This window comes from Pogoniulus pusillus, chromosome 19, assembly GCF_015220805.1.
Source record: "Pogoniulus pusillus isolate bPogPus1 chromosome 19, bPogPus1.pri, whole genome shotgun sequence".
NCBI classification, from domain to species: Eukaryota; Metazoa; Chordata; class Aves; order Piciformes; family Lybiidae; genus Pogoniulus; species Pogoniulus pusillus.
This window is the reverse complement of record NC_087282.1, coordinates 18,877,373-18,898,603: the sequence shown is the minus strand read 5'-3', so window position 1 is coordinate 18,898,603 and position 21,231 is coordinate 18,877,373. Positions and strand designations below refer to the sequence as shown.

General features: G+C 42.2%; 2 protein-coding genes and 1 long non-coding RNA gene across 9 annotated transcripts in view; 1 reads left to right on the top strand and 2 right to left on the bottom strand.

Moving 5' to 3' along the window:
* Positions 1-4,227, bottom strand: part of RADX (RPA1 related single stranded DNA binding protein, X-linked) — a 19,636-nt gene extending 15,409 nt beyond the window's left edge. The window contains exons 1-5 of the mRNA XM_064159555.1: positions 3,588-4,227; positions 2,329-2,471; positions 1,290-1,482; positions 320-428; positions 75-166 (exon numbers count right to left, since the gene is read on the bottom strand). Coding sequence (XP_064015625.1) covers positions 75-166; positions 320-428; positions 1,290-1,482; positions 2,329-2,471; positions 3,588-4,131 — 1,081 coding nt within the window. The 5' untranslated portion in view covers positions 4,132-4,227. The remainder of the gene's footprint in view (positions 1-74; positions 167-319; positions 429-1,289; positions 1,483-2,328; positions 2,472-3,587) is intronic.
* Positions 3,396-21,231, top strand: LOC135184062 (uncharacterized). Of its 3 annotated transcripts, none has more exons than XR_010305844.1 (6): positions 3,396-3,666; positions 7,539-7,633; positions 9,992-10,080; positions 14,835-14,969; positions 17,752-17,856; positions 20,387-21,231. It is a non-coding gene; the product is annotated as an uncharacterized LOC135184062 (long non-coding RNA). The 3 variants fall into 3 exon arrangements; XR_010305842.1 differs by lacking the exon at positions 3,396-3,666 and adding an exon at positions 3,668-3,801; XR_010305843.1 differs by lacking the exon at positions 3,396-3,666 and adding an exon at positions 3,668-3,801 and having other exon boundaries at positions 20,384-21,231.
* NRK (Nik related kinase) overlaps positions 8,768-21,231 on the bottom strand; it is a 118,526-nt gene continuing 106,062 nt past the window's right edge. For all 5 annotated transcript variants that reach the window (XM_064159549.1, XM_064159553.1, XM_064159552.1 and 2 more), the window contains 2 exons: positions 13,203-13,342; positions 8,768-12,485 (listed from right to left, as the gene is read on the bottom strand). In XM_064159549.1, coding sequence (XP_064015619.1) covers positions 12,402-12,485; positions 13,203-13,342 — 224 coding nt within the window. In that variant the 3' untranslated portion in view covers positions 8,768-12,401. The remainder of the gene's footprint in view (positions 12,486-13,202; positions 13,343-21,231) is intronic.

Here is a 21,231-nt window from a genome sequence, read left to right as displayed (position 1 = left end):
AACATTATCAGCACTTATTCAGGAAGTTAAAATTTGTTTGATAAATTCTGAAAGTCATATTTATAGAAAAAAACCTCTCTTTCTTGTTCGTTCTGCCCTTCCCACAAACGTCACGAGACCAATAACATCACAGGAATGATTGTTTGGTAAGTCATCCAGCTCTGACCTAAAACCAAAACAGAACAAAAATGTGACTACTTGTTAATAACATCACAAAAAGCTTTCTCAGAACCTTTTTAAAAAGCATTTCCAATTAACACTCAGTGTAATGTAGGGAATTTGAAGTTCCAACTTGACGACCAACAAAATTCTACTTTACCTTGTGATAAAACGATATTTAACTTCAGGTAATCCCCACTCTGGTTTAACCATTTCTTCTGGAATAATACTTATTTTAGTAGGAGGATCTCGAACATTAAGGTTGATTTCTGAGAAATAAAAAAAGCAAACAAAACCATTTAAGGCATGGATACAAATTAAAAGAAAAACCTTTTAAAAAGCAACACAAACCAAAAAACAGGGTAAAGTTTCTTAAATCAGTTATTCCATTTTTGTCTCACTGCTTGTGAAATGATTAATCAATTCCTCTGACTTTATGCTTTCATCAAAATGAAGTAAGGAATTAAGGCAAATTTACACAGTAGGAGAGAAAAAATAAACTTGGACAAATTCAGTTTGAAAAAGTTATTACTGTCATATCGCAGCACCTGTGTTTCTTTAGGTAGCACCTGTCACGCTAAACAGCTGCAAGTAAGAAAATACCTTCTCATATCCAAGGAATATTCTTCACACAGGTACTGTGTGCTGCTGCTGCTTCAGCAGAGACATCAGTAATCATTGCAATGCTTTATTAGTGGAGCCTTGCAGATATTCTGGGCCCTGACCACGTGCACTAAAAATCTAACATCAAATCAGGTGGCAGTGGGCTTCAGTGACTTAGTCAAAGTTGTGAGCAGTGCAAAAGCAGTATCTGTATTGTTAACCAGAAGTAGAATTGCATTCAAATTCAGTCACAGAGGTCTGTCTTTATGATCTCAATACTTGAAATGAGAAATTAGACATTTATTTTTCTAACTCAGGTTTTATTTAATTGTGGCAATAAACTTGAGAGACCATCCAAATACAAACAAGGGAACAGCACCAACTTGAATGCTAAACACCTTTCAAAGCCAGTATTTAAGGATATGTACCTCATCAATTAGTCTCAGCAACAGACTAGTATTTTATTTCTACAAAGCTTTTTACAGCTGGATTTTGCTGAATCAAAACAAGGTTCTGCAATACTTAACCAATTGTAGTAAATCTCTTCATCTGTGAATCCCCTGGAGTTGGCTGTGTTTTAAATGGGTAACTGTTTTTGATAGCATACTGTTCAAGAAGCAGCACCGTGCCAACCTTCATACTGTTGTACCATTCAGGACACAATGAATTCCACAAAACCACTGACATCATGCCTGAGCCATCAGCAACTTCAAAGTAAGCCTAAAGGAAAAAACAGAGACAGAACACATCATTATCATTCTGCTTTGTATTTATTTTGGATAATGCATCAGCAACTTGACTCATGCAATTTCTCCAATAATTAAAATTAATAGAGCATGTTCCAAAACTTGAATACTAGACTTGAAGAAATCCCTAATTTCCACAAAAGAATTCTTCCACTGCTACCCTAGCCCAAATTCTTGTATTTCCAGCGCTTAGTTATGGCAGGTGATGCAAATTTCACTCTGTGGTTTTAGGAAGATATTGGTGCAGTATCATACACAAGAAAAAATACTGAAAAGAGCCTTCTTTATGAGAAAAATTCCGTATTTAAAATAACATTTTACAGTAGCAATAAAGGAAAAAATACTTTGAAAGTTGAGCTGTTAAGGGACCATATGCTACCTGCTTTTGGTAAAAGCAAAATAAAGGTCTTTCAAACAAACAAGGTAACAATGCAAAAAACGACCTACGGTGCAAACTGCTGTATTTCCACTAAAGGGTTTCTCATGGCAAAGATTTTTACCTGATGTTTGCATTTTTTTAGGATGGGTAAAATCTGAATCCATAATTGAGCAGATCACTAAGCAGTGAAAAAGATTTTTAAACTCTTATAAGTAATGGTCGTAGCTCAACTGAATCTTACCCGAACTGTATTTGAAATACAACCAAAGTTTGTATGTACCATCATCAAATTCACCATTTCCTACTATAAAGGACTCAGCATTGCAGTCAAGTAGCTATAGCACATCTAAACTTTGTGTGCTTACTCTGCGGGAATAATGATTTCCAAATATCCTACAGCTATTGGTTTGAGTGTTAACCTATGTATCCACCCTGCTTTACCTGATAAGGCATATCCACTTTTTTCTCTGGTTTCCCGTAGTACCTTAGTCTAGACTTGTGCAGGACTCTCACAAGAAGAGGAGGGAAGTGAAGTCTGCTTCTCCAGGTCATTTCCAGCTGACCAAGAGAAGTCACCCTGGAGACTAAGGTGAAAGAGGTATTAAAAACAAAAATACCAGAAGGGCTCATTTGAGATCAAATACTTAAATTTTCAGGAGTAAAGTGCACAAACCAGAAGGTCAGACATTTTCTTGCTGCTTCTAACATTTAAAAAAGCTCATCTGCTGATACAGGTTAGCACGAAGTGCTGTTGTGACCCACCTGTACACAGCATAGTTTCGTTTTAATTGAGAGAGATGACATATTTAAAGTGAAACGGAAACAATGTCAGATAAGCATAACAGATACTACAAAAGACACAGGCATCGACACATGCCCAATTTCCCTCTTCACAAGGCTTCACGGACTGGTCTGAACCCCTCAACACTGACTTTTTTGGGTGGCACCTTCCTGGTTTGAGCACACAGTCTCAAACTAGCCAAGAGACTACTGCTGGCATGGATGCTTCTAACACCTCAGAAGACTGGGTGCAAGTGTCATAGCTACTTATTTTCTGTCCACATTTCATAACGTTTACAAAGCTCTCTCGAAGTAACATGAACTGTCCATGAAGAAAGGCTGAGAGTTGGGGTTGTGCAGCCTGCAGAAGAGATGGCTCCAGAGACATCTTATTGCAGTCCCTCAACACTAAGAGGAAACCTGCAACATAACTTTCAATCTTTTGGCAGAACCTGCTGCAGCAGGAGGAGTAAAGCTTTTAAACTGAAGGAGGGTAGATACATACTAGATGTACGGGTTTTTACGATGAGGGTGGTGAAACACCGGCATCGATTGCCCAGGGAGGTGGTAGATGTCCCAAACATCCAAGGCCAGACAGGACAGGAATCTACCCAATCTGATGTAGCTGAAGATGTCCCTGCTCATTGCAGGGCGTTGGATTTTAAGACCTTTAAAGGCTCCCTTGAAGCCAAAGCACTGTATGACTGCATGCTAATTGGGTACGTATGGCACCTTCGTACTGCTGCCTAACGGAACCGGAAGGTCACTCCTGACGAGGGAACTCGGCACAGCTGCACAATCAATGCCACAAGCGCACACTCCCATCTTTGTGGGAGCAGGAGCGCAGACGTCTCCCGTGCTCTCTGCACCGCTTTCCGCCTGTATCCCCCTTCATCTACAGCCACCGCCTCTCCGCTTACCGTCGGCGTTCGTCTGCTCCTGGGGCCTGTCCGCCACCCACACATCTCCGTAGGGATCCTCGTTGTTCCAGAGCGGCAGGTAGTGCTTCTTCTCCCCGCGGAGGGGCGGCAGGCGGTGGCGCGGCGGGGCGGCGGCGGGGCCGGCGGCGTGCCCGGCCAGCTGCAGCCCCTCCAGGCAGAGGAAGCCGTAGTGCAGCCGCCGCTCGTCGTACAGGTAGGAGCAGCGCGTCAGGCGCAGGCGCGCGCCGGCCCGCAGGTGCGCGCGCTGCACCAGGCCGTTGAGGCGCGGGGCCAGGTGGCAGCGCTGCCGGCAGGCGCCGTCCGCCAGCGTCACGTCGTACCAGTACTGCGCGGCGCCGGGCGGCGAGCCCTCGGCCAGGTACCGCTCCACCGCCACCACCGTCACGGGGGGCGGCTCCGCGGGCACCACGCTCAGCCGGGAGGACTCTCGCACATCCTCAAAGACCCTCTGAAGCCAGGAGGCCCCACCGCTCTCCTTTTCCGGGAGAACGCTACCGCCGCGTTCCTGGTGAGGGTCCTGCATGACAGCTTCCTTGCGGCCCCTCCCCCGGGGGTGAAGGCCGCGGCCGGGGCCGGGGCCGCTGCTGCAGCGGGGGAGGGCGGCGAGAGGCAGCGGCCTGGGCCTAGGGCAGCCGCGGGGCGCGGCTATGGCGCGGGGGGCGGGGCGGAGGCGCGGATGCGCGCGCGCGCGCGGCGCCTTCCATTCAAAACTGCCAACGGCCGCGGAGCGGCGAGGCGCGGACGGCGGCGCGGAGAGCTGGGCGGGAAGCGGAGGCTCGGGGAGGAGGTGGGAGGAGCGGTCGGCAGTAGAGAGCTGGGCAGTGGCCAGGAAAGCAGATTTCTGTGGCGTGGGTGCGCGGCTCCCGCCCGCTCCGCTTACTGTCCCTGCGGTACCGCTAGCGTCGCTCGGGCGTTAGGACCCGCGCCTGGGCGCTGCTTCTCGGGAGGTCGGTTCGTAGTGCTGCTGTGCTGAATCGCTGCCTCCTCCGCGCCTCCTCCCGGTGGTCGGGTGCTCCCGGTTCAGTGGAACGGCACCGGGGCAGGCCCGCTAGCTTCCTTCATAGCGAACAGTCCCTTTATCCCCTGTGTCCCCTTAGTGATTTTTTGCGGTGTTCGTTTCTGATTCCGTTTTAATTAAAGGAGGTGCATTGTACCCGTTATTGCTTCTGCCTCAAGATGAATGTGCTAGTGGCAACGGAGGTGTCTGGTGATGGCTCCTAACATTGCCGCCGCCACTCCGAAGCCTTGCATTAAGGAAATTGGGAAAACGTGTTGCTTGAGTTAATTAGAACAGGTGGAAAAGCCAGACGAGAGGGTATAAGCCGCAAGCCCTTTCTGGCTTTGTGACTGTCCTAGGAATGGTACGAGGTTACAGACTTCATGTAAACAGTGCACCTTCAGGAAATTTCAAAGAAATCAGCCATTCCTGATGGTTTTATTGAGGCTCGGTGAAATTTCAGCGTGATGTCTTTTTTTTTCCCCATGACCTGTTGTTGGCGTTTGCGATTTAGAAGCACGATCAACCCGAACACCTTTTTACTGAAGTTGGGCAGGATGCGATTTCACATCGTATTCAAGCCTTACCTGGAAACATGTGGTGTAGATTTTTTTAGTTAGTAAATGAATCTGTAAGTATATTGAGGATGTCTGTGGACTCTTCCCAGCTTCTCTACTTTTGTCTGTGCTCATGTGACTTGCAGAAGGCAGGTACTGTATTCACAGCAAGGGTAACTGTTACATACACAGCTGCTATCAGCATTTTGTTTGTTCTTGTAAGTCACTTGGTTGCAGTCGTGAAAACTAGGAAGCTATAGCTTTTGTGGAGTGAGAGGTTGCTCTCTTCTCTCAGGTGGCCAGCGCCAGAACGAGAGGACACAGCCTCAGGCTGCGCTAGGGGAAATTTAGGCTGGAGGTGAGAAGGTTCTTCACTGAGTCATTGGACACTGGAATGGGCTGCCCGGGGAGGTGGTGGAGTCGCCGTCCCTGGAGCTGTTCAAGGCAGGATTGGACGTGGCACTTGGTGCCATGGTCTAGCCTTGAGCTCTGTGGTAAAGGGTTGGACTTGATGATCTATGAGGTCTCTTCCAACCTTGGTGATACTGTGATAGTAGAGCTAATCCTAATTTTGCAGTTTCAGATAAAAGCCTCTCTTGCTCCTGTTCCCTTCTTTCTCACCAGCAGAGGTCTAGCTAACACCAATTTCAAAACAGGCAGGGTAAATCTCTCTTGCTGACGGTGAATCAACAGCTTGTTTTCATGACTGGTGGTGTCAGAGAGCCCCTCTAGATGTGATTTCCGTGCATACCTGAGCAGGATGTGGTTGCATTAGAAACCTGCAGTTTTCAGAAGCACTTGGAGACTCAGTAATGAATGGTGATGAGTCATCGGCAGGTGGCTGTATGAGAATCACGAACAGCTGTGTTCTGTGGAGCCTGTCCCACCAGGGCATGCAAGAAGCTCACTGAAGGCAATATGATTTTGCATATACCTACAGGGAAGTGTGTTGAACTGTACCAGTGTCGAACTGGTGAATCAATACAGAACATCACATTCTCAGACCTAATTAGCAGCTAAGCATCTCTGGTTTTACTTACAACACACCTTAAGAAAAACAGCATTTAGTCTTTATAGTAATGTCAGTGAGGAGTGGGGCTGTGCTGACTAGGAGGATATTAGTACATTCTGTTAAACAGGACACTTAGTATGTGCTGGAAAAAGGAAAGGCACAAAAAGTCATGCTCTGGATTAAAAAACAAAGCAAAAAAAAAAAAAAACCAACCCCAAAACCCTAGAACAAATGAGCTGTTGTGTGGCTGTAAATTGTACTGTAAACCAGAGTTGTTTTCCACACAGTATTCTGAGGACAAAACCGGAAAAGCCTTTGTAAAGCATGTCACCATTATCTCTGAGTTATTTCTGTTACATCTGACTAGAAAACAACAGGAAGTGATTAAAGCCAAAGTAACGTGTGGTGAATACCCAGTAGCCATCCTCTTGCCCTTTCATCAACTTTCTGCACTTAGATGAACAGTTTAAGAAAGTGGAAGAAACACTTTGAGTGTTTGGAACTTTGATTTATTGCACAGGTTTAGCATCTAGGGAAGTCTTTTCTATAGACTGTAGGTTTGCTGTTTCATTTAACTTAACTAGAGATGTCTAAACGTGGGATTGAATGTGTAAGCTAGCTTTTAAGAGAAGAAAGCTTCTTAGGAGAAACAGTTTCATTTCAGAGTTAGTACCATGAAGCAAACTACTTCTAAGCATAAGGTAAAATTAAAATGCTGTGTGTGTGTAGAGGTTTTTTTAATGCCTATAGATGCAACATGGATAACCCAACTTCTTCAGGGCAATTCTGCTGTCAAATCACTACAAGCTTGGAGGCTCATGTTAGGTAAAATTTAGTGGCAGTCTTAGTGGCATCTTATGGCACTGATAGGCTGGTTTTGTGCAGCATCTCACAGAATACACAGCAAAAAAATCCCAACACCAACCAAAAAGATGAAGACCTATGTAGGAGTGGAATGAAGTGTGTGTGGAAGATGAGGGGACTAAGTCAGTTGTGTATTAGTTTGATTCTGGCTGCTACCTTAAAGGGCAGGTTGAGGCCTAGTCTTATCTGTTGATGTTCAAGTTGTTCAGGATGCACCTCCATCATGCTTTTTTTTGTGATGGGAGAAGTTTGTTTCAGCCTTTTTGTAAAAACAAGCATGGACAAGTCAAATACTGCCTCTAGCATTGTTCTTGGAAACTGGAGAACATTTTGGCTTACCTGCAGTTCTTTTCACACAGATGGGGTGGGATAGTTTTCTCATGCTCTTTCTAGAAGGTAATGCTTCTTATTTCCTGAGAAGTTTTTTTCCCATGACATTAATGACATCTCCTAATCTACTAATAACACAGGTATGAATCATTGTACATTTTTTATTATAGCAGAGTCACTGGAGCGGAACTGAATCAGAGCGGAAGCAGGAGGCCAGAATTCTTGCTCTTCTCTGCGTACTGCAATCGTTCTTGATTTCAAGGAGGTAAGTTAATAAAATGGGGAGAAAAATTTCCTGTCCAGCAGACAGAATTGCCTGATGTATTCCTTGTTGTGCTGGGGACTGAAGGTGGTGTGGAATAATCCAGGTGTAGTCTGCTCCCAAAGCTTTGAAATAACTTTTAGTCTAAAGAACAATAATGACTTGCAAAATATAGAATCAACCAGGTTGGAAGAGACCTCAAAGATCATCCAGTCCAACCTAGCACCCAGCCCTATCCAGTCAACCAGACCATGGCACTAAGTGCCTCATCCAGGCTTTTCTTGAGCACCTCCAGGGATGGCGACTCCACCACCTCCCTGGGCAGCCCATTCCAATGCCAATCACTCTCTCTGTGAAGAACTTTCTCCTAACATCCAGCCTATACCTCCCCCAGCACAACTTGAGACTGTCCCCTTGTGCTATCTACCCAGTCCAGCAACCGTGGTATCTTTAGAGTTGGGACACAGATCTCATTCCATACTTCAAACACTGCAAACAAGATGCTTTACTAGAAGAAATACAACACTGAGGAAAGATAACCCTTCAATTAAAAATATTAAGAGAAATTTGCTTCATGCCCTTACCCTTCCCAACTCGGGCATAAATGGCAAATTTCCTACTTCTGACTCTTAAGTAGCGCAGCTACAATGTGCTATCATGCCTCACATGTACAGCAACAAATTTCCTATGCAGCAACAAAGACTGCATAAGCATACTCGAGAAGAAGTGAATTGGGGTAACCTGGCATTCAGGCTGACAAACAGGCATAAAAGCCAGCTCTTGCAGTGTCAGTGACTGCAAGCTGTCATTTTGCTCTCGTTCCCCTGCCCTCATCCCACTGGGTATTCGCTTAAAGAGAAAGGCAGAAGCACAGAATTCCCTTGTAAAGCTCATTAGCAGCACACACAGCACAGCACCGTCTGTCATCCTCACTAGTGCGCTGCTGAGGCTGAACTCTCATACTGTCCCCTCAACATCTTCATCCGCCACAAGGAAATAGATTCATTACTGCTCTATAGGCAGATGGAGTTGTTTCCCTGGGGACACTGACTGGACTTGGAAAAGAATAAAAAAGCTTTCTATGAGTTTTACAGTAGCTCATGGCAATATTACAGAATTTCACCAGCACAATACTAGTTTGTTTATTTTCAGAGTATTTTTTATTACTGTTTCAATTGTACAGTTTCAACGTTAGGGAACAATACATAACGTACAGTACATAGCTTGTGTTGTTCCCAGGTTTTAAAGTCATGTGTCAAGGTTCAGGCTGCAGAACAGAGTTCAGCATTCCTAAAATGAGAGCAGGCACATACAATACTATCTTGCTGCTGTATTAGTGCAGTCTTGTTTGGCAAATAGAACATTAGGAGCACCACCTGCCATTAGATACTGCATGTACCAGAGGTTTACTGATGTGAATCCTTAATGTTTTGCCCTTCTGCTCCTGTAGCAGTTGTTCACATCAAAGAGACATCACTAGAAAAACACATTAAGTGGTTCACTGCTTGGTTTTAAAAGTTAGTGAGAGGGTACAGCTAGAGAAATGCCTCACAAAATGAAACTATAAATCTGATACACATTTTGCATAGTTAAATTTGTGTCAGAATAAACTTGTGTCTCTCTTTTGGTGTTTTTTTTGTGTTCCAACCTTTGAACTTTGAGCTGAAGAGCTATTCAGAACTCACTCTCTCATTTTATTGTTCAGACCACCTGGTCTCTCCAGATACCTTTCTTCAATTTCTTTGGTTACCTTCATCTTAACATCTCTTAAGCCTTTAACAGGTTTTTGTTCCTCTTACAGCAATACACTGTTCCAGACATCCACTCTCTTCCCTTTGTCAACTCCAATTTATTTTCTTCATCCTTTTTCCTTCAGTCACTTCCACTGTCGTCTTTTACTTTTCTCAACATCTCAGGGGCTCTTCCTCATCTTCAACCACTCTGATTTTCTCTGGATAAAGAGCAAGTGCTACAGTCTACTTGTTGCATCCAGTTGCTACAGCTATTTGCAACACCACTCCTAAATCCGGTAAAAGCGCTCACCTCTAAGGGCCTCGTTCTTTCCATATTTACACCTGAATGCAACCCCAATAAATCCAGTGGGTTTATATGCAAAGTGACAGATGAAAATCTAATCCACCACTTTCAATCATAGATGTAAAGCAAAGAGAGCTAATAGGAGGAAACAGAATAAAACCCTAACAACATCTCAGTGTGATAGTGCAGCTTCACTTAAGTGCCAGCTTACTGTCACACTTTTCTGTTACAAGGTTAAACAAGTTTGATCACATTTGCTTCTTTTATCTGTTGGTATGGGTTGTTCTAAATTCCCACTGTTCTCTGCTGAATTCTTTTAACTAGTGCCTGGCATTTGCCTCCTTCCCTGTTGATGCTGAAGTGGAAGAAGGAAAAAATTCACATGCATCCCATGTAATGCAGAGGCTGCTGAGGTAAGCACACTTTAAAAAACATCACAGGGCAGCCTGGAGCACTGTTTATGGCTTGTGCAGCTTTGCAAGCATGATTTGTACACCTACTGGGTGCAATACAAAAGGTGTTCTTTCTTCACAGTCCCTTAGATTTACTTTAAGTCAAAAGCAAGTGCATTGTATCTCTGATTGTCTGCAAATTATTTTTTGTCTGTAATTGTCACTTTTTTTCCCTCTGTTAATTTTGGGTTTGTTTGCTAGGGGTTTTATTTTTATTACTTTGTTTTGTTGGGGGAAGTTGAACAAAACAAGCCCCATGTTCAGGAACACAGGGAGCCAAGCCATGTTTTGCTCGTTTGCCCCAGCCCTAGCCTTGGCAGCAGGCAGGAAGGGTAGTACAAAAGACAGATCTGCTCTCCCACAGCTCTGCCCAAGCACGGGATACCATTTGGATTTGAAGTCTGCACACAAGCTAGCTGATCACTTGTGTACATTAAGAACCACTTTGAGTATTTAACTGCACATATTTTTTAGTATTGCCTTAGGCTTATTTTTCTGTAAGTTAAAACAATTAAAAGCAAAATACTTAATTACAAACACTATACATTTTGAGATAAGCCAGTGCTCGTGGAAAGTGCTTGGTTAACCACTTGGAAAGTGCAGTTCCCTACATAGCCAAAGAACACAGCAACAGGTGAGGTGCCAACATGGAGAAGAGGTGGGGGGTAATTAGTCCCTAGTTTGATTCTTTGCTGGCATATACAAGGATCCCAGTTTTGGAGGTGATGGCTGCAATCTGAGCACCTGTCAGTCACACACTGCATGACTGCTATCAGTTACTTAACTTGCCATACTGTACAAACCAGCTACCAGTTTTAACAACTTCATTTCTCCCCTTTTTAGTCAACTTTGAATCATCATCCTTGAGGTAGGTGACCAGATATTCCAACACACTTTCCTGCACCTTTCAGTATCACATAGTTCAAGTAAAAAATACCTGTTTTCAAACACTGTAGTTAACAATTTCACTTTTGCCTACAGTGTCATCCATACTGTATCATGTCTGGAATGAGCATGTATATGCAATTTCTATTACAATTGATGCTTTACATTTTCAAAGCACATCCAAAAGTCATCTAAATGAGGATTGCATTATACCCTACAAGTAATCATAGTATATGTTTATATATATATATATATATCTGTATAGTTTTATGGCCAAGTTACAAGCCCCTGAGAACAGAGTTTATGCAGAAACACTGGCACCAATAACTAGTGGATGCAGCTTTATTTAGATGCAATTAGCATAGGAAGCACCTGAAATTATTTATATTTTCTATTTATAATAGATTAACTCTTTGGATATTTTCTTAACTATATTAAGAATATATTTGTTAATCTTAACATCTGTTGTGGAAAGATTATATTTACACACAAATACATGAAGTCTTGAAAGAGCAAGAAGGGAAGAAGGTGCTTGATCCTGCACCCTTACATACATGGGTAGTGCCTTTAAATCAACTCCCAAGAGAGTGGGTCCCATGTTTGAATGAAAGTTACACGTTCAGGTCCATAATGCTTTATGCATATAGGATTTTGACAAACTACTATCCAAATTCTTTTTACAAATACATTCTACAGTAACTGTGTCTACAGGCTCAGGCATCCAGCCCTGAGAGAAACAAAGTCTGTCTCCTGTGTTTTGTAAAAGCTACCAGGTGGGACACATCTAGAAGTAGCTTTTACAGCTCTGCAATGAAATCCACCTGTCTGCCTAGCACAGGACATGATCTCTCAAGCATCCCAGTTTTTGTTAAGCCCCACCATGAACAGTTGCTCTTTTGCTCTTTCTAGGACTTGGACAAATGAGTCTTGGTTAAACAGTGAAAGCTAAGCTTGCTTCAAGTGCAAAAGAAGCCAAAACCCAATTCAAAATAGATTCCCATTTGTCACTAAACTTGTTTATGTTTTTATATCCACCCACAAATGTTACTCTCTAAAAAAGACTTTACTGTTCAAGAAAACAACCTTACATCATCTGTGAAAATCAAATCGTAGACTTCTCAGAGTATAGGAGCTTCCTATATGGCTACATTCTTCATCTCCTAACACTGTGAATACAATCTTGCTTTGCAACATATTTCAGAAGACAAACCTAGCATGTTTTGCAATCCTCTGACAGTAAAATGGGATTCTTTCCAGACAGGAAGAATACAAATGTTGTAAGGTAATGATGACAACAGTTTTGTAGGTAAAAAGTGCAAATTTGTGTATGTTATTTCCAAACATCTTACACTGCTACCTACAGGGAATTTTCAAAGCGTCCTTCGTTTTGATGTGATTTACCAGTTGAATAGTACATTTTGACCAAGAGTCATAAAGTATATTTGACTGCTGCCTCCTGACTGTACAGATGCAAAGAACACCTTGAAAGGGGAAATAAAATAAAAAGAGAGAAGAGGGGAAAAAAATGTTACTCTCAGTTTACATTTATGAGAATACTTTTAGCCATACAAGAAATCCAAGAGAATGCCCCAGCCCCAAATACAAGGATGTACATAGACATCACAATTCAATTTTAATTCCATGAGAAAGCTTTTCAGAATATTTCTTTTACTATTGGGAGAGAATATTTTAACATAATTAAGCAGTTTCAAGGGGCCCCAGTTCTCTAAATATGCTACTGGAACTAGGCAGGTTTCACAACCAGTTAGGAAAAGCTGTTACACTTTATTATCCATACTCTGGTGCCTGCAGTATCTCAAGTATTAGAGTGTTGAGGGCTTTTCCCCCATGATGGATGCCCTGAATTGCCTCTAACTTCAGTAGCCTGGGAGAGGCAGTCTAAAAGTTGGGCATTATCAGGGCTGTCTCACTGGCCCTCCCACTACACCTGTGGTGTTCAAGTCTGGCCAGCTGGCAATGTCTGTATTTGCTATCACCTCTGGCTCCAGTTAAGACTGGAATATCCATAGTGAGGGCTTTGTGGGCTCAGGGACTTGATTTGCTTTGAATGGGAAAGTCATAAAAAGGTAAGAAATAACCCATGTAAGAACAAAGTTAAAACAAAAAGTTAAATGGTCTTAGTGTCATAGCTGTTACTCATTTTTTTGGCTAAATCTCCACACTGTAGTCATCTGTACCTTGTCATTTCTTTCACATAGAAATTTTAACTTCTGTGCTTTCTTGTGCATAAACACTCCCTCCAGATTTCCAGTTTCAACAGAGCGTAGTTCAATCGCCTTTTCTCCCCAGCCCATGACCTGATTAGACTGAAGATAAGCTAAAGGGGAAAAAAAGAGAAGAAGAAAAAAAAAATGATACCATTTAACAGCTCAAAGACTGATTCTTGTGTCATTTATGCCAGTACGGATCTGAAGCATTTCTGTTTGGTAAAATACAAATAATTTGGAATGTATTGTTAATACAAAAAGCTTTGGGAACAGTAACTGAATTTCAGCTTCCCCTCTCAGACCTCTTTTGTACTCTAGACATAAATCTTAAGTATGTTACTATTGTTTAGAATCACAAAAGGTTAGAGGAAACCTCTGAAGGGCATCTTGCTTAAGCTCTGCCCCCAAAGCACAGCCAAATTAGACAAGGTTACTGGGACTTTGTCCAGGCACGTTTCATTGGATATTTCACAACCTCTCTGCTGCAGTGCATCACTTCTTCCAAGGTTAAAAACTTCTTTCTAATACCTAATTGAAACTTCTCTTGATACAACTTGTGCCCATTTTGCCTCTCATTCTTTCACTCTACATGTTCAAGAAAAGCCTTGACTCTCTCTTCTTTATACTCTCTCATTAGGAAGCTGCGTTTGTGTCTTAAGTACTTCTGAATCTGGTGTCCTTATCTATCTTTCCATTGTGACTACATGCACTATCTCCAAATCCAGAAGAACATTCTCCAGCACTGTGGAAGCTTATTCTGTTACTGTCTTTAAATCTAGCAATCAGATGAGAAATCAGAATAGTGAAGAAAGAGCTAACACTACAGATTTCAAACCTGGCACTGTTTCAGTGAAAGCCTTGATTAGTGCATGTATAGGCTTCCAAGGTAAGAATGCATTAGTTATGCTCTACTGGTAGCCAATGCTCAGAAATTGTTCTTGCTCAGCTATGAACTGTTACTTCATTAGTCTGAGATTTTTGTGCTCTGAAATGATGTAGGGGAAATGTGTGTGTTTGGGTTTTAGCTTCAGTGGCCAGTGCTTGCCTGCCCTATGTTATTACTGTGAGCAACATTTGCTCCATAAAACCTTCTGTGTCAATGTTTTTTTCGCTTAAAAAGCAAATTTTTGATAAACACTGATATGGGAAACAAGAGCCTGCAATCCTGCCTTATCAGGCCAACAGAAATAGAGGCAACATGCCTGAGTGACTGTATTCTTCTTTTAGCAGTTGTTAATTTAATATTAACTTGGAATCCTTGCTTTACAATTCTCATCAGAACAAATGTATGGAAATGATACCTCCCTGAAAATGTGTAGTTTGGCTACAGTGTTGTGATTTTAGTTCCCTCAAAGTCTACAAATTTCCTCTAAGTCTGTTCAGTAGACTTTGTTCACATTGAAAGCTGCCAATATTGCTGAGAGTGATAAAATTCCTTCCCAGTGTCCTAGTCATGCACAAAGAGGAAGGGAACCATTCTGTTTGAAAAGAAAAACAGCAGTGGGCAACGTAGTAAGTGGGAGAAGAGATAGGGGGAGGGTCATTTTCTAAAATCAAACACCCCAAGTCAATACACTGTAAAATCTTTTCTTTATGCTTCAGTTCCTAGGCTGTGCAACAGGGCTCTACTGCTTCAGGCTGTGAGGAAGACTGCCGTTACCATTTGAGAGTCACTGCGGTGGTGGCACGATGAGCACTAGGACAGCACCCACGCAGTATGCTGCTGGTATCTAAAAGGTTTGGCTCAGATCACACAAAGTGAAGAAGATAAAAATGATGCAACACTCAGACATTGCAGGTTTTAGTACAACGAGACACATAAACCTTTTCAAATTCCACTTTTGGACATGACAGAGATAGAAGCACATTGTAGTTCTGGGGGGTGGGTGCACATATATAGGCAGCATGAAAGCATTCTATGACTATGCTGTTTAGTATAGGTCATAAAGACCTAGCAACAAAGACCAAATCCACTCACAAGTCTCTATCTTTTCCACCACATGAAAGCTGCACTGAAGTTAACAGTATACTATGGCTGTATCCATGCCTCAGGCAGATTTCAATTTGATAGCATCTTTGTAGCTCCCAGTAACAGCTTAAACAGGCTCTGTTGCAGCCTCTAGGCCATCTGAGATAGGAAGGCCTGGATGACTGGACCACTGCTGCTATGGTCAGAGGAGAGTTGATCTTCAGGCAGCATTACAACAGGAACATAATAAAACAGATGTACCAAGTTCAGCCACTGATGCTCTGCTGGCCAACCAAAAATACTGAGAATGCGTTGACTAACAATGGCAAATTTCAGTTGAACTCCAAGTATCACAAAGGCTCATTCTTGTAGCAGAACCAGAAAGTTCTTGGATTGCATCTGTGGAGTAACATGCCAACAGACAAGCCCCATTACACCATTTGAGGGCTTGTCCAATTACAAGGATTTAGCTATACACGGAAATGAACTTGGAGGACAGCAGGCTGTGAATTCAGGTCAGTACTATGTCTTGATATGTGGGAACACTTTACTTTCACATAAAATGAACAGAGAGCAGATTAGATATTCAGAATAATATCTAAAATACCCTGTGCTTCAGGCCAGCAGCTTACAGGGGTGTTTAGACAATCCAAATCTGTGGTGGTTCTAGCAACCCTAAACTTAGACCACCTCTCTGATCCTTCGGGCAGTAGCTCAACAGAAAAGGCACATACTGACTCAGACTGATGTGGTAATATTGCTTAATGTACTGGAACAAAGTTATTCAGAGCTACCTGAAGCTCTCCTGTGTCACTCAGACTAGTGCGTATCTTAAAAGACCTACAGCTGTGCATGAGCTATTGTTCTTGTTACAGTACTAACACCAGCAGGACTCCCTGGCCACCAAAGAATATATGCCATAAAGTTAGCACTGCCAAGTGAGCTCAAAATCACTTTCTTGGCATCATGAAAGCATTAGCAATGCTTCAAACCTGGGGCAAGACTTGGCATTTCCTGTTTACACTGAGTATTAACATGAAGTTGAGCAGAACAGAAGTGACTGCTTCAAGGGGAAATGGTTGAGGGAGATGGCAAAGGAGAAAGAAATTACTGAGCCATATTGGATCCATTAACTTCTACTGAGTGTCCCTGTCATGAGCTAATGATCTCGGTAGCATACTCGCAGTCTGAATGAGACAAGTGCGCTTGGTACCACAGAACCCAGGTACTGCTACAGTCTCCCTTCCTCTCTTCATTCTTCTTTTCTTTTGTAAATGCCTTCCCTTCAAAAATGCCCCTTCTGATCTCATATATTGTATTTGGCTGAATACCCTAAGCAGTTACTCCCAACTGACCTCTGCATGAGAGCAGCATCAGGCCAGCTTTTAGCAAAACACCATAAAATTGAGCTTTTCTGATTAGTGTTACAGAAATAGGGCAGGAAAGGACCTCAATGCACCTTCCCTTCCATCCGTATCTCTGTGCCACAGCAGTATCATTTCTGACAAGTTGTTTGTGTAACTTGACCTTAAAGACCTCTAGTGATGGAGACTTTAAAAATTCCCCAGGCAGCTGATTATAGATAAACCAAGAAATTAAAAATGAACAAATGGAACATGAATTAAGAGTCTGACCCACTTTTGTATGCCTGAGTCGTGATAGCAAAGTCCATTTCATAAAGAGAGTCCACTCAGCTTTACTGAAGTCCTTTCTGAGACAGTCAGTATGTGCACAGGTGAAATTCAGTGACTTGTGCTTCAAGACAAGTATGCAGCTGAGCACAGACATTAAAAGGAGACTAACTAGTGATGACTACACTGACAGTAGAAGATACCACCCGTTAGAGACCATACAGGCCTTGAGTACACTTCTGCAAAACCCTTCTGTGAAATAACTCTCAGATACCAGCACTGTCCTGTGATGTAGCAAAGCTTTTTCCTACTGAAAGCCAGCCTTGTGCTCTCAAGTGATGCTCCAGATCTCCATTTAGGGACTGATCAGCTACTTGCATGTACTTCTGCGTGCTGTAGAACTTATTGCCCCCAAATCTGAACAGATTTGGATAGGAAAGTGAGGAAGGAGTCAGTAGCTTCTCTTGTGCAATTCTATTAAATAGTTTTACTGCTGTTCTTTTTGTTTCCTGGATAAAAGTGCCTATTTTACTTCTTCTAGTCACAGCTGCAGAAAGCTTTTACTAAATGAGAGAGGCTAGAGAGATTAAAAAAATCAAAAAGAAAAACAACCTAAGGCTGAATAAAGTCACAAATGGACAAACTAAGAAATTGGCCACAGAAGGCAGGTGTTCTGCTGTATGTTTTGGTTAGATTGTACTGCACAAAAGGCTAATACATACAGTTCCTTAACTGCTCCAAGCAAGCTAGAAATACATTTTATGACTAAATCTTTTCTTCTGAAGTTAAGTTTCTCTGCAGCTCTGTTTCACAGCTTCTCTGCTTACAGCTGTCCCTCACTCCTTTGTACTTTTTCCAGTAGAACAAAGAATCCATCCCAGAAATGTATCTGGGATGACAGTTTGAATGTTTTTTGCAGCTTCCTGGGGCAAAAAGTGCACAGGAGACCTGACCACCGAGAATCATTTGGGTACAAGCAAGCATCTTCTGTGCATGAGCTGGACAGCAGCTGTTTCAGGAACTGGTGAGTGTGCTGCTAGAGGATCGAGGCAGTAATTCAGCCACCTTTTGGTAATGCTGCCTGTTTCTCTACAGAACATCCCTTTTGCTGCTACTCTGTATACAGCACAGGAAATATTGATTCCCCACTCTGGGAATATCCAGTTTTGTGCCAGCCCTCTTAAGACTATATACTGTAAATAATTCATTAGTCACACAAAAGGATGAAAATGCTCCCAAATCTTAGTAACTTGATGTTGCTCGAACCCCTTTTTAATCCTGTCTTACAGAAAAAAATACAGCTATATCTGTATTTAGCCCTACATATGTGCAATGTCTTTCAGACAAAACACAGATTGAGTACTTCTACAATTTTAATTTCCCACAGGATTTAAGTTTCCTTTCTCCAATTTCTTATTAACAGATAGGTCACAGAGGTCCCAACTTAAGGACTGTGAGAGTAAGCTATATTTAGATTCCCTGCCCTAAATCCATCAGGTATAACACAAACTTTTTTTTAATCACAACATTCTCACCAACTACAAAAGTTCTTTTGAAGTAATTGTTTAAGAAACCATTAAACAAGCAAAGTACCTAGACAGCACCCTAGGTCTGAAATGCAGAGAGTGAAAAATCTGAGATAAGCTCAAACAGACTTTAGGAGTTCTGAAATGCATCTGGAAATTCTAGGAAAATGGAACTCTTGAGTTCTCCTAAGTATGGCCATGAAAATAAGTTATTCATACTTCTCCTGTAATACTGATTTCAAAGGATCAAGAAAATTAATAGGAACTAGTGGGAAACAATAATTAAAACAGTAGTTAACAGAGCTCTTGTTTAAAGTTTGAGTTGTGAGTTATAGGATAATTTATTTTTAGTGGAGATGTGATGGCAGTCAGAAATCAATCTTGAATTTGACTGACAGTTTCCATTCCAAAGAAGTCCATTTCTGAGATATAAGAAGTGCTGCAGCAACAGTAGAAAGGCAAGGCTTCTCAGGCTAACATTGGAAAATTGTCAAACATCAACTGAGAAGGGTTGTTTGGAGACTGCTTCTCGTCAGAAGTACAAACAATGGAACAGACAGAGGCCAATGCCTTCCCTTCCAGAGAAAGCCTAGAGTCTTGCTTTCTGAGCGCTGGGAGCAGCTCTGCAAAGAGCTCTCTGTTCATTCAGCTCTCCAAACCATTTCATTTAACTCTCCCCCTGCTTCCTCAAGAGGATGTTTCATTATACCTGCCCTAGCTGCCTATCCCTGGATGGGCACCGCCTTCCCATCTGGTGGTGCTTATTTCTCTAGGCTGACTACAGAGAAAATACAAACTATTCACATGGAAAAGACTCCTAATTTCCACATAGTAGAATTCACCAGACAAGATGCCACCCTCAGAAGCACCTTCTCCATTCTCTTCCTAATTAACTGCCCCAAACTACTGTAACAATGCTTGGGCAATATCACACTGATAGCCTGCCATGCAAATGATTATCAGAGTGGTTTGCTGAAGAACAGGAGAAACAGCTTCAGGAGCACATGGAAAGGCAAATGTCCAAATGGCATTCCTTCTATCAAGATGTAATTGACCTTGAGAAACTAAGAATATCATGCCTAGCCAAATGCATCCTATACTGAAGGATGTTTGAATTTGAGTAATTAGCTGGCACAGAAGATCACATATTGAGGTGGTCCAAAGTGGCGAAGCTTTATTCAGTTCCATGCCAGCTGGGTAGTGTGTGACTTCCAGGCTACAAGAGTGCTTTACAAACCTGTCTCTCAAATCTTGATGAATCAGTACTTTCAGCCACATTAGGAAGAAGGACTTAATCTGTTTCTAGTCCACTTCTGAGATATTCCTGTAAACTTTATCCTAAGTGAAAAAGCTTTTCACAACCATCAGTGCCCAGTGACATGAATTACTTAGTTCCAAACAGAGTCACAGATCCATGTGACTTGCAATATCCCCCTTTCTACAGAAGGATGTAAGAAAGCCCTTTGTTCCTTGTGTAGCATCCATCTTTGAAGCACACCATCTGATAACACCAACACTTTAGGACACAGTGTATAGCAAGAATAATACAACTAGAAAAGCCTGCAACAGTTGCAAATAACATCCATGGTTTTTAAACTATTAAACAGGAGATCAGGGCTAATCTCTGGCAGGACACTTACATAAATGCAGCTAAATCACAGAATTGTCAGGGTTGGAAAGGACCTCAAAGATCACTCAATTCCACCCCTCCTGCCACGGGCAGAGACACTTTCCACTAGATCAGGTTGCCCAAAGCCACATCCAGCCTGGCCTTAAAAAATTCCAGGGATGGGGCTTCCAACACCTCTTTGGGGAATTTGTTTCAGTGTCTCACCACCCTTAAGGTGAAGAACTTCTTCCTAACATCTAATCTCAATCTGCCGTCCTCTAGCTTGGATCCATTCCCCCTAGTCCTATCACTACCCAACACCCTAAGAAGTCCCTCACCAGCTTTCTTGTAGGTCTGCTTCAGATACTGCAACACCACAATAAGATCTCTGATTCTATAACTGTTTCTTCTCAAAGCAGAAAAAGAGTTCTAACCAATGAAGTACATGTGGGAAAACAAAGGGAAGTTAAAATCTGTATGAAAATCACCCAGCATATATGTGCACCACGAAGGAAATGATGATGGTAAGTAAGCTTGCTACTGTCAGTAATGCCTAAGGAAGCAGATCCCACAATGACATGCTTCTGGAAAGCTTCTGTCTCCTTCAGATAGCATCCATCAGTGCAGCTTTCTATTACATTCAATATTTCCCATTAGAGCCCTTCTTACCATGGCTGAGCAATTGCTTTTTGATTATTGATTATTCTGATGGTAGTTCTAACATGAACTTGGAGAGGATGAAAAATTTCAACACACCACAGACCATTAGGTATTCCTATGAAAAGTGGAGAATTGACTTGGTACATTTTAATTATGCCCTGTAGCTCTGAATATGGGCTGAAAATTGGAGAAAGGGCTATTATTCAGTGAAGGAAACACTGTATAGTTAGCTCATAACCCTACACCTGCATTTTGAATGTGAAGCAATCTTGTTGCTGAATTTGACTGAAACAGTACAGAAATGGGTTATCTTGTACCTATTTGTGTTTCAGAGGGGGCTTGTTGAAAACCACCTACAAATGTCAAACCTGGGATTGACTCAAGGTGGTTATTGTACTGATTTTAATGTACTTTTCATCACACTACCCAGCTAGAAGTGCAAGGAGAAAGGTGAATATCCTCACTTTCTCACTCTGGCATCCAGTTTCTGCTAAGCTAGTAGTAGGCTTTCCTACAGTCTAAGTGTCTTGGGCTTTTTTTGTTTGTTGGTATGTTTTAAGAGTTAAGACTAAGCCAGAAAATAAAAGCAACAAAAGAGCAAAAA